The 15,681-nt window shown below is 53.8% G+C and overlaps 1 protein-coding gene across 1 annotated transcript in view; it reads right to left on the bottom strand.

Moving 5' to 3' along the window:
- Positions 1 to 15,681, bottom strand: part of METRNL (meteorin, glial cell differentiation regulator-like) — a 38,411-nt gene that overhangs the window by 22,412 nt on the left and 318 nt on the right. Inside the window, exons 2-6 of the mRNA XM_010856554.1 lie at positions 12,658 to 12,809; positions 11,767 to 11,858; positions 11,551 to 11,627; positions 11,418 to 11,449; positions 9,435 to 9,444 (exon numbers count right to left, since the gene is read on the bottom strand). Coding sequence (XP_010854856.1) covers positions 9,435 to 9,444; positions 11,418 to 11,449; positions 11,551 to 11,627; positions 11,767 to 11,858; positions 12,658 to 12,809 — 363 coding nt within the window. The remainder of the gene's footprint in view (positions 1 to 9,434; positions 9,445 to 11,417; positions 11,450 to 11,550; positions 11,628 to 11,766; positions 11,859 to 12,657; positions 12,810 to 15,681) is intronic.

Below are 15,681 nucleotides of genomic sequence, written 5' to 3'. Positions count from 1 at the left end.
GGGGGTGGGGGGACGCCCCAGTTACTGGAGAAGGCCAGAGGTTGTCACTGCAGCCGTGGGCCATCATCCACTTGCCCAGAGGGTTCCATCTGGATGGACAGTCCCACCCAGAACCAGGAGAAGCAAGGAAGCTAGCCTGGGAGGACAAGTGAGGGTCACTTGCTGAGTTAGTGGTCTGTGCCATGCAGATGTGCTGGGACGTCCCGTGTGCCAAGGGGGCCTCACCTTCCCTGGGCCCCAGAGCCCCGCAAAGGTTGGGTGTGGAGTGTGGGTCCTGGGGCCTTGGGGGAGTCCGGGGGGTGATCACATGGGTTAGGCAGACCAGGAGACAGGCAGACAGTGTGAGGAGGATGATGCAGGAAGGGGTGGGGGAGGGGAGGGACAGGTGCTGGGACCTGGGGCAGAAGGAATGTGGGGGCAAGGCTGGTGGCGTGAGGAGTGTCAGGTCGGGTCACTGGTGTGCTCCCCCCAAAATTGGACCTAGATGAGCTCACCAGGCAGTGAGCTGTTTTCATTACAGACTCGTTCTTCTGGCCTCTGAAGTCATAGTGGATGTGTCCAGTCCTTAGAGAAGGCAGAGGAAATCTATTCAAGAAAACACAGGACAGGAGCTGGGAGGCAGGCCAGGGTGATAGTTTGTCCCAAGTTAATGAGAAGATGTGGGTGGGGCCCTCAGCACCCAGCCCCGCAGGTGGGCCTCTTTCTCCCAGAGCAGCACCCCCGATGTCAGCCTCTCCCCCCACTTCTGAAGAGGTCAACCCCACACTGCCTGGGTGACCAGTGTCGGCCTCCCCTGAGGCTACCGAAGGTGAGTAAGAGGGAGGTATGACCCACGAGGAGGAGGAGGGCTATGCTCCCAGAGAGGGGCTTGAGTCTTCTGATTTATGGGAGCAGCAGCCCTGGACAGAGGAGAGTATGGGATACAGTGGGGGGGAAGATCAAGTTGTTGGACACGGGCCCCACTGAGTGGAGACCGCAGCGGAGGTCGTGGTGCCGGGGCAGGAAGGGCTCTAGTGGGCTGTTTGGCTGTGAATGAATTGGAAATGCAGGACTTGCCTGTTTCCTGCAGGAGGGGTTCAGAGGCTGGGAGATGGCCCGTCATTTGAGACCTGCTCACCCACGTGGGAGGATCCAGAGACACAGCTCTTCCCACAGCGGTGAGGAATAAACCTGAGAGGGGAGCCCTGGCACCCCTGAAGGGCTCCAATCACTCCTCTGTGGGCCAGAACTTATAGTGGGAGCCACGGCCACTCAGTCTGGAAAACGGAGTGCCATGGGAGTGACTGGCTCCTGGGGTGGTTGGCCCCAGGGTGAGAGGGGTATGGTCACCACGGTGGACAGCAAGGAAGCAGGCCGCCTGGCTCAGACCGTGGCCTTGGTCTTCCTGGGAGTGAGACGGATAGGAAGCCTGTTGGATTCTTACTTCATCTGTGTAAGCAGAGAAGTTCTAGGTCAAGTAAACAAAAGTCTAACCCGATTCATAAAAGCAGCCTCATGGCTTTCCATCACTTCCCAGACAAGAGCCAGTTTACAGACTTCAGAAGCCCCCAAATGAAGGGGAGGCCAGGTCCCCTTAAGGAAGAAGCCCAGTAGAGTGCCAGCAATTCATATTATTACTCTTTCTCCTCATATTCTCTGAGGGACTTGTGACCTTTCACCAGGGTAACTGTGCCTTTAGAAAATGTAACTTTTTTGGGGAATGACTGCATGCTGCTGACTCTGGACTGACCCTGATTCCAAGACCTGAAACATCACAGTCAGAGTGGGGCTGGTGGAGGTCACGTGGTCAGTGGAGTCTTCACTCAGGTCCACCTCACAGTGAGTCCAGTAGGTCCTGGAAACCATCCTGTGTTTATTTCCCCAGTTCCAGGCTTGACTGGAATAGGCATTCTCAGCAACCAGCAGAATCCCATGTTCCTTCCCCAACCTGTGGAGTAAAGGCTTTTCTGGTGGGAAAGGCCAGGTGAAGCCACTATAATAGCCTCCACCTAGTAAACCAAAAACATCTGCTTTATTGACTATGCTAAAGCCTTTGACTGTGTGGATCATAACAAACTGTGGAAAATTCTTAAAGAAATGGGAATACCACACTACCTTACCTGCCTCCTGCGAAAACTGTATGTAGGTCAAGAATCAACAGAACCGGAGATGGAACAACAGGTTCCAAATTGGGAAAGGAGTACGTCAAGGCTGTATATTGTCACCCTGCTTATTTAACTTATATGCAGAGTGCATCATGCGAAATGCTGGGCTGAATGAAGCACAAGCTGGAATCAAGATTGCTGGGAGAAATATCAATAACCTCAGATATGCAGATAATACCACCCTTATGGCAGAAAGCAAAGAGGAACTAAAGAGCCTCTTGATGAAGGTGAAAGAGGAGAGTGAAAAAGCTGGCTTAAAACTCAACATTCAAAAAACGAAGATCATCGCATCCAGTCCCTGCTTCATGGCAAATAGATGGGGAAACAATGGAAACAGTGATAGACTTTATTTTCTTGGGCTCCAAAATCACTGCAGATGGTGACTGTAGCCACGAAATTAAAAAACACTTGCTCCTTGGAAGAAAAGCTATGACAAACCTAAACAGCATATTAAAAAGCAGAGACATCACTTTGCTGACAAAGGTCCATATAGTCAAAGCTGTGGTTCTTCTAGTAGTCATGTATGGATGTGAGAGTTGGACCATTCCGAAGGCTGGACACCATGGAATTGATGTTTTTGAATTGTGGCCTTGGAGAAAACTTTTGAAAGTCCCTTGGACTGCAAGGAGATCAAACCAGTCAATCCTAAAGGAAATCAACCCTGAATTTGAAGGACTGATGCTGAAGTTCCAATACTTTGGCTACCTGATGCAAAGAGCCAACTCATTAGAAAAGGCCTTGATGCTGGGAAAGATTGAAGGCAGAAGGAGAAGAGGACGGCAGAGGATGAGAGGGTTGGATGGCATCACTGACTCAATGGACATGAGTTTGAGCAAACTCTGGGAGATGGTGATAGACAGGGAAGCCTGGTGTGCTGCAGTCCATGGGGTTGCAAAAAGTCAGACATGTTAGCGACTGAACTACAACTTGGTGGAAGACAATGGGTCTTGGAAAGTGACAGTGGAGTGTCATAAACTTAACCAGGTGGTGATTCCAATTGCAGCTGCTGTTACAGCTACGGTTCCACTGATTGAGCAAATTAACGCATCCCTGGGTACCTGGTATGCAGCCAGCGATCTGGAAAATGCCTTTTTATCCATCCCATTCCATAAGGCCCACCAGAATCAGTTTGCCTTCAGCTGGCAAGGCCCATGACACACCTTCACTGTCCTAATCCAGGGGTACACCCCTTCTTTAGGCCCACATCACAGTTCAGTTCTCAGGGAATTTGAGCCATTCCCTTCCACCAGATAGCACATTGGCCCCCTGCCTCAATGACATCATGCTGATTGGAAGTAGTGAGCAGTAAGGAGCAATTAGACTTACTGGTCAGACACTTGCATGTCAGAGTGGGGGAGTTAAATTGGACTAAAATTCAGGGCCTTCTCCCTCTGTGCGTGGGACATGCTGAGACATCCCTCCTAAAGTGAAGGATGTGCTGCTGCATCAGCCCGTCCCAGAACCACAACAGAGGCACAAGCCTCGTGGGCCCCTTGGGATGTTGAGGCAACCTGTCCCTCATTTATGTGTGTTACTCTGCACCTTTTTCTGAGTGACCTGAAAAGTTGCTGGTGTGAGTGGGGCCCTGGGCAGGAGAAGGCCCTGTAGCAGGTCGTTCTGCCCTGCAGATACACTGACACATTCTCTCCGTGTTATTGGGGGAAAACCATCTTTGCTTCGATTTACCATTCCCCATCTGTAAACGGATGGGCTTCCCAGTGCAGTGGTAAAGAATCCGCCTGCTGGTCAGGAAGATCTCCTGGAGTCGGATATGGCAACCCCACTCCAATATTCTTGCCTGGGAAATTCCATGGACAGAGGAGCCTGGTGGGCTACAGTCCATAGGGTCACAAAGAGTGGGACACCAGTGAGCACACGCACATCTGTCAATGGACCTGATGAATTCACGGTGTGTATTCTGCAGGGGCTGTGGGGGCCCAGTTGGTCTGTGCCTAGGTTCCAGGGTGGGTGAGGGTCCCATTTTCCTTTGTGATTCAGGAGCACTGACCCTCCCCTTTCTCATCCTCCCTGCTGTCCAGTCCTGACCCCCTCTTCCTAGGGTGGCAGCGTGACCGCTGGGAACTGCTGATGTCAGTTTCAGCCTGGAGGCTGGAGGGGCTGATTCTGGGTACCCTGGGCCTCTTGCTCGCTCGTGGCTGGTGGGGAGGTGCCTTCCCACCACCCTTCGACTCTGCCGAGTAGCCGCACGTGTGATGGAGAAAACAAGGTGAAAGATCATGATTGAGTCTAGAAATCTCATTGAAATGTTTACAGTCATTCTTCTTCATTTTGAAAGTAAATACACTTACTGAAAGAAAGGTGAATTCTTCTGGAAGTACGGAGAGAAAAGGAGGGGTTTCCCCTTGGTCCTCCCGACTATGCGGCACGGTTGGTGTGTTTGCCAGTGTCCTCCGTGTGCTGCAGGTGTGTGTCTGCACACACACACGTGTGTGTGTGTGTGTGTGTGTGTGTGTACAGGGATTCGGCAAAGTAAGGAGCATCCACAGTGGGCCCATTGCAGCTTCAGTCCTGGCAGGAAATCTGCAGGGCACTGTAGGGGCCACCCGTCTGGTTCCTATGTCTGTGGGGCAGGGTCTGGATTCCCAGCCCAATTTTAAAGAACAAATCACCGCGCCAAGCTGTGGCTGACGGCGTGACTTTCCTTCTTGTCTTCTCGTGGTCGTGTTGTCGCCTGGGGGACGCAGTGCCAGCCGGGGTGCCGGCGTTGGGGTGCGAGGAGAAAAGACTTAAGCCTGTTGGTGTCAACAGGAAGCCCTTTTGTTGGCGTCTTTGAATTCTGCCTGTTCTCACTTCTTTCAAGTCCGGCCGAGGGCGGGCAGAGCGGCTGCCATCTCCCTGGGTGACCAGCCTCTGAATGTCCACAGTCTCCTTTGCTGGCGACCGCCCAACCTGCCCACCCCACAGTCCCCCCTGACCCTTTCTAGGGTCTCAGACCCCCCCGCCCCCGCCTCAAGGCCACAGCCAAAGGCAGGGATGTGACATGGCCCTTGGGGTGTGGGCCTGCTGAGCCCGGTCCCTCCTGCCCACCCCCAGCCCCCACCACCTCTACCCAGTGAAGGTCCCAGGCGGGCCCTCCCTGGGAGGACGTCAGACTGCCATCCTCAGGGTGGTGGTCAGGGCACTGCTACCAGCTAGGGAGGTGGGAGCCCCCAGGCCCGGCTCCCTGAGGTACCATGTCTTACCCAATCACATACACAGTAGGTGTTCAACAGGACTTTAAACCAGTGAAGTGTTCTGACCTCAGCAAAAGTGTACTTGAAAGGCCTGGGGCAACATCAGTCTCCAAGACATCCTTGGGGGAAAGTGTCCTGCATAGGAGCCTGTGGCTGTTGGGTGTCTGCTCCTCGTGACGCATTGCTCAGGCCACGTGGGGCCATGACCCAGACATCCCCCATCTCCCTTGTCCTCGGCGCTGTCACCCAGAGGGTGTGAACCCCAGCCCAGACCCTTCATGTGGCCCAACTTGGGAGGCTGACTCCAGCCTCCGACACCTCCTTCCCTGACTTGAAAGAGAGGCGAGAAGTCCCTGGACTAACTGGCATGGCTTGTGTGCCGGTGAACGAGGGCCATGAAGTGGAAGGAGGAGCGGGCCCTGATCTCAGCCTCAGGTCATGATCGATCCTCCAGGGCTCATGCCACACCCACATTAGCTGTAGGGGAGGGAAAGGCATCACCTTCCAGAAGGGCCTTCGCTGGCTGGCTGAGGGTCCCAGGGCCAGACCCCATCACCAGCATTCACTGCCAAGGGCTTGTTGCCGAGAGCATGGTGGGCAGGCGTGGCTCATGGCCTGGTTCCCTGTTCTCAGCTCCACTGTGGGGGCCGTGACTCTGTGTCCCTGCGCGTGTCATGCGGCTGACGATGGCGGCCCCTTGGGGTGACCCCAAGAGCCCCCCCCCACCCTGGGATCAAGCTGGTGTGCAAAGCTATTCTCAGTGACACACTTCCGTGCTCTCTCGTTTTGTTTCGTTCTCTGCATTCCTGTGCTTACAGGGGTGGTTTCTATGGATCATCAGTGGCTTTGCCCATTTCCTAATACATCGTCATTTTGGTAAACTGCGAGGATTTTTCCTTCAGAGGAAGCCGAAGTTAGAAGGGATCCTCGAACTTCCTAGCAAAGCAGTGGTGCCCCGTCCAAGTCCGATTTGGGCTTTTGTTCTCCGTCACCTACGTGTGAAGGGCCTCAGCCCCACTGGGCACGCTCCCTGTGGAAGATGAAGGTTTCGGAGGCCCTTTCCCTAAGTCAAACCCCATGTGTTTCCTGTACTTCCAAAAATGTCCAAGCAGGAAGGACTAAACCTCAAAAGGCAAAAATAACTGTGTCTCCCCCGCCCGAGATGGCCCTCACGGCCACAGAGCACCATCTGGGCTGCTCGCACTCTTAGGTCCTGGGTAACGTTTCTTCTCATTTTAAATCTGAGCCGAGCCGACCTAACCTAACCCCACCCCATTCCCCCAAAGACTAAAGTTTGCTTTTCTTAGCCAGCTCAGAGGCCTTTATCTATGGCCTGTCTCACTGAGACAGGCTTCCCTCATGGCTCAGATGGTAGAGAACCCACCTGCAATGCAGGGAGACCTGGGTTCGATCCCTGGGTTGGGATGATCTCCTGGAAAAGGAAATAGCAACCCACTCCAGTATTCTTGCCTGGAGAATCCCATGGACTAGAGGAGCCTGTAGGCGGGCTACCGTCCATGGGGTTGAAAGGAGTTGGACATGACTAAACGATTAACACTTGCAACTTGTCTCAGTGGGGTCCCCAGGAATCCCTGCAGGGCAGCCACAGAAAACACAACTGCAGATACCCGAGCAGAGGGAAGGGAGTGCGGGGCTCAGGCCTAGTCAGTGCGGGCTGTCCATGCCTCCCAGGCCTGGGACCAGGAGCAGCCAGTGTGGTCAGCTGGATGTAATGGCTGGGCTCAGAGTGTCTATGGGGTGAAACAGCTGTCCCGGGGATATTAGGGGGATCTGAGAGAGGCCTGGCCTGGGGCCTCATGGTGACCCTCACCCCAGCCAACATGGCATTCTTGTGCTTCTTGTAACGTTTTTCCACTTGAGGGCTGACGAGAAGCCAAGGTGTGAATCAATGAGGATGACAGGTGACTCAGTGTCACCCTTCTCAGAGGCAGCCCACAGGTTTGTGCCCTCACTGGGCCCTCCTTTTTCAGTCAGGAAGCAGGCTCTGCGTCCCACAGGCTGGCTATGGGGAAGCCGGTTCCCCCCTGCAGCTCCGAGGGGTCCTCCTGACCCAACCACCAGCCTCCCCTTGGGTCACATGAGGCCTGGACTCTGACAGTCAGGACACACACATACTGTCGTTGGGGCAGGACCTGGGCCAGGCAGTGACTGGATAGAGGGGAGGGCAGAGCTGAATCTGGGCAATGACCCACCACTGCTGTTGAAATTGTTCTTGTATTAATACTTTCCTGATAGAAACGGATAAAATGGAGAGGAGGAATTCCCACAGGAAAGGGCAGCCTGGTGACATTTCAGGGTGTCCTCACCAGGGTGGGGATGGAGGGACCGTGGGAGAATCCCTGGCTGTGAACTCAGGAGCTCCTCACACTGGACATGGCCCAAGATGCCCAAGACTGTGGTCCCTCAGGAGAGCATGGCATCTGTCCCCGGTGGTGTGGTTAGTAAGGCAGATAATTTGGGGTGTCTACAGGCAGGGCTGGTGCTGCAGGGGTGCTGACAGCCACAGATGGTCAGGAGTCCTAGCCTTGTTACCTCCCAGAGTCATCCTGAAACATTCTGTACCAGGAAACTCTCCCAAGGTGAGCCGACCAGGAAGGGGTGACTGGGTTCCCGACACCCTGGGGTGTGAGAGCATCCTTGTCCCCATCTACTGGGGGTTGGGCAGGCCTGCCTGGGACGAGGTACCCCTCCCTCTCATGGGCCCCCGTGTGTGCCCCCAAGCGTGTGCTGTGCCCAGGTCCTGTCGGCCAGACACTGGTTCTTGTTGGAGATTGATGACCAACAGTCCTGATTTTCTGGGACTAAGGGGGTCCTGGGACATGGGACTCTCGGAGTTAAAACCAGAACAGTTTTAGGTAAACTGGGATGAATTGCTCAAGGCTGATTCTGCCGAAGCTGGAGGGAGGAGGGCTCTGACCTGGGTGCCCACACTGGAAGCTCTGCTACTCCTGGTCACGCAAGCCTCTAGAGGACAGGGGGGCCCATGAGCCAACAGGGGCCACATCCACTGACAATACTGGCAGGGCACGGACTCAGCTTCCCTGACACCAACCTTACCGGGACACTGACAACCAGCCAATCCTATGATTTTTTGTTTTTTAAATTAATTTATTTTTTCCTGAAGGATAATTGCTTTACAGAATTTTGTTGTTTTCTGTCAAACCTCAACATGAATCAGCCATAGGTATCCCCAACCCTGTGTTTTTTAAAGTCAGGAGTTCTGATTCACACATACTCCAAACTCATGCGTTGGGTGATGCCACAGAGTAAGGTCAGCAGGAAATCTGAAAACCAGATTTGGGCTCCGTGAGAATGTTCCTTGAGGCTTCGTGGACCACACCCCATCTGGACATTTCCCCTTGTCCCCTTGCATGTCCCCGTGACAGCTCCAGCAAGGGCCCCATGTGGACACTTTTCTCTCCAGCTACCCCTGCAGCTCCTCCATGGTCTCCCTGCCCCAACCCCTCCCTTGGGTCCTTCGCATCACTCAGGGATACAGACATTATTCGTCTGCTTTGAAGGCAAGGACGTGAAGCTGAAGGGAGGCTGTGACGAGCTGAGATCTGCATTGCACCTTGGTGTCCGCCCAGCACTCTGTGTGGGCTAGGACCTGGCTGGAAATGCTACTGCCCTGGGGTGAGATGATTCAGGGGTGCCAAGCAGTCAGAGCGTGCCTTTCTCCACGGCCAGGCCACTCCAGGGTGGCAGGGCTGAGGCAGGACCTGAAAGGCCATGCAGAAGCTGGGCAGCTCCCAGCTCAGCTAGGGGTAACCGGGGGCATCTCAGAGGCACTGCTGTGGCCCCTGGTGCAGCCCTCAACTCCAGGGGGAGTGAACGACCCACCAGTTGAGCATGCATGCTGTCGCTTCTGTTGTGTCCAACTCTTGGCGACCCCACGGACTGTAACCTGCTGGGTCCCTCTGTCCACGAGGTTTTCCAGGCAAGAATACTGGAGTGGGTTGTCATTTCCTCCTCCAGGGGATCTTCCCAACCCAGGGCTCAAACCGGGGTCTCCTGCATTAGCAGGCTGGTTGTTTACCGTCGCATAGAGTCGGACACGACTGAAGCGACTTAGCAGCAGCAGCAGCAGCCCCACCTGGGGAAGCCCCACTGGCTGAGAGTTGAGGCCAAAAACTCTTCACCTGTTTATGGCTTTGTGGTTTGGGCTCTGCATAGTTCTTTGTAAAGACCCCTTGCGCTTCCTCTTTCTTGGCCTCCTGCAAGTCACCAAGACTTACCAGTCCAGTCAGTATCCAGATCCTCGTGCCAGGAAACCTGCAATTCACAAGCATCAGCACACAGTTTATGAGCAGTGCCTCTCATTCCAGTTACTAGATCTCCGTATATTTTGTAGATCTTCTCAGGAGAAAACCCTGACTTATCTTTCAGCCGGTCGGCTGTGGGCCGGCGGAGGACTGATGTAGATCTCTCGGCAGGCTGGTTGCAAACTTGGGATTTGTTGAATCGCTGGTTGGAACACCAATCATTAGACTGGGACAGACTGGCAAGAGTCAGTGTTCTGGGGCCAATGCTCCTTCCTTCCGAAGTTTGGCAATGCTCGGTGTTGCTGGTTATTATTTCTTGTTTTTCCGTATCATTAGTTCAGGAAGCTCAATAGTCATGCTGACAGGCACAATGGGCAGTGCAGAAATGCCAGACATGGCCTCAAGGGACAAGTTTTGCTTTAAAATACTCTTACATTTGAGTGTTTTTTGTTTTGTTTTGTTTTGTTTTTTTTAATTAAATGCTCCTATTTGATTAGGGCTCTATCCATTTTAATAGAATTTTAGAACTTTACAGTATGTACAGAAGTGATGCCAAGCGCCCTTACAGAGAGATCTTCCTGCTCGGGAAAGGCAAATAAGTCACGGACATCGGTGACCAGTGAGGGGGCTCGACTCGGGGAGGGGTCCTCAAAAACTGCAGCTGTGATGACGGTCCACTCACTTGTCCTGGGCAGTAGGGCCTGGGCAGGACATTTGAGAGAAGAACCCCCACCCAGTTCCCAATGTGGATTCCAGCAGGGGACGGCATGAGCCCAGGGTTGTCAAACAGTCCAGTTCTAAGAGAAGCCAGGACCCAAACACTATGGGACTGCTAAGAGGCTGGATGTGGCTACGGGAGTGGGAGGCTTGTAGCCCCACCCACAGCCTTGGAACTGGACCATGTGAATTCCAGGAGAGCCTGAGTTATCAACTGACTTTACTGACCACACCAATCAAAATAACCAGCTGTTTATCCAGACAGAATATACCTTGTTCAGTCGCTAAGTTGTGTCTGACTCTTTGTGATCCCATGGACTGCAGCACTCCAGGCTTCCCTGTCCTTCACCATCTCCTGGAGCTTGCTCAAACTCAAGTCCATTGAGTCAGTGATGCCATCCAGCCATCGCATCCTCTGTCATCCCCTTCTCCTCCTGCCTTCAGTCTCTCCCAGCATGAGGGTCTTTTCCAATGAGTCAGCTCTTTGCATCAGGTGGCCAAAGAATATAGCTGGGGTTGGGCAATTTATACACTGACCACATGAAATTTTGAGTTATTTGATAACATTATTAAGGACTCTACCTGGGCTCCCCCAGTGGCACTAGTGGTAAACAACCCACCTGCCAACATAGGAGACATAAGAGGCTTGGGTTCGATCCCTGTTTCAGGAAGATCCCCTGGAGAAGGGCATGGAAACCCAGTTCAATATTCTTGCCTGGAGAATTCCATGGACAGAGGACTCTGAGGGGCAATAGCCCATAGGGTCACAGAGAGTCAGACATGACTGAAGCGACTTAGCACAGAACTCTAACTAGATCCAGTGTAGGCACATCTCATTTTCTAGATTTTGTTATAGGTAGACTGTCCTGCATGTATTCACTTATTCTTTCCTTCCTTTTTTTGTTCCTGGTCAGGTACCCTATGCCGTTCTGTTCTGAGTCAGAGGCTCCAGTGAACAGCTGAGCAGTGTTTTCATGGACCTGGCCTCCCAGAGCGAGTAAATCAACTTGGGGATTTCAGGGACAAGGGTGAGTGGGGAGCAGGGCCGTGCGCTCTGCCTGGGGAAGCCCCCCCACCTCTGCTTCACCGGGCTGCGGGCTGAGGTGCCCTGGATGCAGGTGTGCAGAGCCAGACAGGGGCTCGCTCTTGGGAACCAGCTCCCCCATTTCCCAGCCTCCCATCCTGGCCCGGCATCGGCAGCCGGCTCACGTGGCTGCTGGCCTGTGCCAGCCGCAGAGAGCTGGCAGTGGACAAAAAGACGGTCCCTGCCCCCACCAAGGCGGCAGCTTAGAGGGAGACAGTGCAGTGAGCACTTAGCGTAAGGACCCACGCAGATGGGCCAGGGGGGTGCTGGGGTCTCTGAGGAAGTGAGCCACGGGGGAGGCCCGAAATTGAGAAAAGATAAAAGTGCGTCAGTGTTGGTACTTGCCCCGTCATGCTGGGGTTTTGTGCACTGATTTTCCTCCCTGCCTTTCATCGGCCGGGACTCCTCAAGCTGGTGGGTCCAGGGCAGGTCCCTGGAAGGGAGGAGGGGGTTGTGAGGGTGGGACGCTGCCCAGAACCGTGAAGGAGTCAGAGCTTTCCCTCGACTTCAAGCTAACGGGATGGCCAGCTGGTCACATTCTTCAGGTGCTGACTGAAATACAGGCTCCTGTGCATATTGTGTGTGTGTGCGTATGTGCTCAGTCATATCCAACTCTTTGTGACCCCATGGACTACAGCCTGCCACGCTCCTCTGTCCATGGAATTCTCCAGGCAAAAATACTGGAGTGGATTGCCATTTCCTCCTCCAGGGGATCTTCCCGATCCAGGGATTGAACTGGCATCTCCTGCATTGGCAGGTGAATTCTTTACCACTGAGCCACCTGGGAAGGCCCCAAAGGAGATTATTACTTGCAGGAAAAGCAGTGGTCAGAGGGTCAAGATTAGCACGTGTGTTCCTGGAGCCTCCGTTCTCCCAGGGGTGACACAGTGGAGCCCTGATGGACACTGACGTGCAGGAGGAACAGGATAGAGGCAGCAGGCAAGCCCGCTCTTCCTCCTGTAGGGCACCATCACCTCATTCCTCAAGGCTGCTCAGGAAACAGCCCAGGTAACCAGGGCACCCAGCTGAGGGGGCAGGAGCTTGGGAGACCCATGCAGGAGTATCTCCCAACAAAGGCCAGTTAAGGAAGCTTTGAGATCCAACCTCAGGTCTCGGGGTTCCGGGAGGCAGTGCTGAGGGCCAGACGATGCGTCCTCAGTTCACATACAGGCCACCGATTCCTTGGTGGCTGCTGGATGCTGTTCCCTCATCAGGGTCACGGTCCTGCCTACCTCTTAGGCCTGATGATCTGTGTGCAGGCAGCACCCCGGTGTGGAGCCAGCCCTAGGAAGCAGGAGGCCTGGCTGTGGGCTGAGGGGACAGACAGCTCCTCATGGGGAGGGCTGGCTAACGTTTCCCTCTTTGCATCCTGCAAACTCTCACTCTGCCCCATAAAAGGGGAAACTCACTGCTGGACCTGGGCTTCCCAGGTGGCTCAATGGTAAAGGATCCACCTGACAATGCAGGAGATGACGGAGATGTGGGTTCGATCCCTGGGTTGAGAAGATCGCCTGGAGGAGGAAATCGCAACCCACTACAGTATGCTTGCCTGGAGAATCCCATGGGAGGAGGAGACATAGGGTTGCACAGAGTTGGACATGACTGAGTGACTGAGCACACACACAGGCACTGCTGAATCCAGCCCCACGGTGCACCCCACTTCTGGGGTGGTCTCCTCACTAACAGCCTGGCCCTGGCCTTGACGGTGACGTCAGCAGCACTGGCAGGTGGCCCCTAAAGCCTCTGGTGTGCCTACTCTTCCGCCAAGTTCTATCAGATGTGCATTTATCCAAGCCTCTGCTCCCACACATGACATTTTCCTGTTAATATTTAGGAGGAAGATGTCTGGTTGGCCTCTCCTGGCCTTTCACTGAATACCCAAGGGCCTCAGGCACTAGCACCCTGTGCTGTGCACGTAGCTCCCGCAGGCACCTGGCACCCACCCGTGCATCATCCCAGATTTGAAGAGCAGTTGCTAAAATCACTCCAGAAGGATCCACATGTGCTAACTGTACAACAGGGCGGTTGGAGGGGATGCTATTTTGAGTTTCCATCTGCCTTCCTGATCGCACATCAGGCTCCTCTGGCCCCTTGTTCCACCCTTCCTACATTCCTCGTCCTGACTCAAGTCCAGCCACTGCACACAGTTCTGGGCAGGTCTCACCTGGCCTACAGCGTGCTATGCACACCAGTGCTGAGGGCCACCTGTGGGATCCTGAAGTCACCCCCCAGAAGAGTAGGAGAGGTAAGGTTTCCTTCCTTCTCGCTCAGGTGGTCAGCTCTCCAGGTCTCAGGAAAGGTCTAGGGGCTCAGCTCCCGTGTCCATGATGGGGGCTGCCTCAAACACAGCATGCTGGTCCTGGACTCTCTCCTCCCCTGTCTTACTCCCCTGCTGCAACTTCCTGGGGACAAAAGCCCAACTCAGGCTCCGCGTTCTGGGCTAAGGGGGTTGGCATCCAGGACGCACAAACATTCTATGTGATACTTGAACGCTCCTGTCAAATCCATACCAAACATTTGCTCAACTATTAGTTGAATGCTTCCTGTGATGGGAACCTCATTACTTCCCACAGCTGGTAAAAAGTCCAGCTTCAGTTTCTTAACTCAACACAGTGAGTCTCAACTAGTCATTAAAAAAAAAAAAAAATGAGAGAGGAGAAGACAGGACACTGGTGCGCATGACAGTCACACTCTGGCTGCTCTGCTGTGAATGGATTCATTATCAGGGCACTTTGGCCACCACAGGCAGCCTGTCTTCACCCATTCAAGTGCACTGTCCTCCATGGTGCTGGGCAGTTCCTGACCTCCCAGCAGTATTACTGCCCAGTAGAGGTCCAGCTGGAGCACTGTTGGGGTCTGTCCCCTCAGGAAACTTGGACAGGATGCTTGCTTGGTGGCCTTGCAGTGTGGGTTGTAACGAAACATCCAGCGGCTGGCTTTAAAGCTTGACTTCACTCTTCATGGGCACGCCCAGGGCAGACACATTCTGACTCTGGGTCCGGTGTGGTCAAGCCTAGACCTCTTTACTGCCTACACCCACCTCATAAAAGGGCTTTTAAATTTTGGAGGCCCTGGCAGTTGGCACTGGGTTTTCTGAATATAACCAGGATTTGCCAAGAGTCTGCAGAAACAACATTTAAAAATAAAGAAAACTGTCACTCATGGGGTGAGCCAAGAGTGACAAGAGCTTTGGGAGACCTGCATCACTTCCTCTCCAGAGGCCCATGACTTTGTCACCTCCTCATCCTCCCCCTCCCCTATGTTCATGTCCCTCGTGGTGGGGGGGGATGGGGGTGGGTTGGTGTCAGGCCTCATAGCCTGGCCCCTCTGTTGAGAATCTTCCTACCATGAAGAGAAGAATCTAAACGTCACCCCACCCCCATCCCCAGCCAAATCCTGCACTTTTGAAGTGCCTCTTGGCACTCTGAATGTTTGCAAAAAGCAGACTCTAGCCAAATTTTTATTAGGGGGAAGGCAGTGAAAAGCAAACTTCTGGCAGCAGGAGATGTACAGGAAGCAAGACAGGAGCAGCCAAGCCCAACTCTGATAGCATGTGCTGTGGAGTGGAGGTGCCAGACGCCGTGGGGACCGCTTATCTCTTCCTCCCACTGATTACTGAGACAGTCGAGCTCCAAAGCCCACAGTACGATCTGGAAGTTACAAAGTGACTTTTTACCGAGTCCCTTAAAATGGAACTATTCCTAACATACCAACCCTTGGAGCACACCAGGTCCTTGGAAACAAATCCTCAGCTTGCTTTTTTCCCATTGTAGATAAGGATGCATTTTTCACTCATCTGGCCTAAGCGTTCCAATTTTTACAACAGGCTTTGAAAACACTGATGCAATTTAAGGAACAATGACATTTGAAGCAGTGATTGCAAGACATGAAACAGCAGTTCGGCTTTGTCATAATTGCTGGTTTGTCGAATGATTTGCATTCAACGTTAGTTTGGGTGGTGAAGGTTATGAAGTTGTGCTCACTGACCCAGATGGGTCGGGACGCCCGCGTGACAGCCGGTGCACTCGGGCGCCGCTGAGGCGCCCCGTCCCCCGAGCAGAGAAGCAGTCACCTGCTCTTCATATAGAACCTTTCTATGTCAGATGGCGCAGAGTCTTCCCACCAACCCCACCTCCTGCACAACCCAGGCACTCCAGTAACACAAGTGTCCCTGAGGACAGAGGAGCCGATTAGCTCTCTCGGGAGCCCTCCAGCCCGACTAGACCGCTCCTCTCCACCGCCCGCGGGTCCCCGCT

The sequence above is a fragment of the Bison bison genome, unplaced genomic scaffold (genome assembly GCF_000754665.1).
Source record: "Bison bison bison isolate TAMUID 2011002044 unplaced genomic scaffold, Bison_UMD1.0 scf7180017864371, whole genome shotgun sequence".
NCBI classification, from domain to species: domain Eukaryota; kingdom Metazoa; phylum Chordata; class Mammalia; order Artiodactyla; family Bovidae; genus Bison; species Bison bison.
The sequence above is the reverse complement of the archived record's forward strand: the minus strand, read 5'-3'. Positions and strand labels throughout refer to the sequence as shown.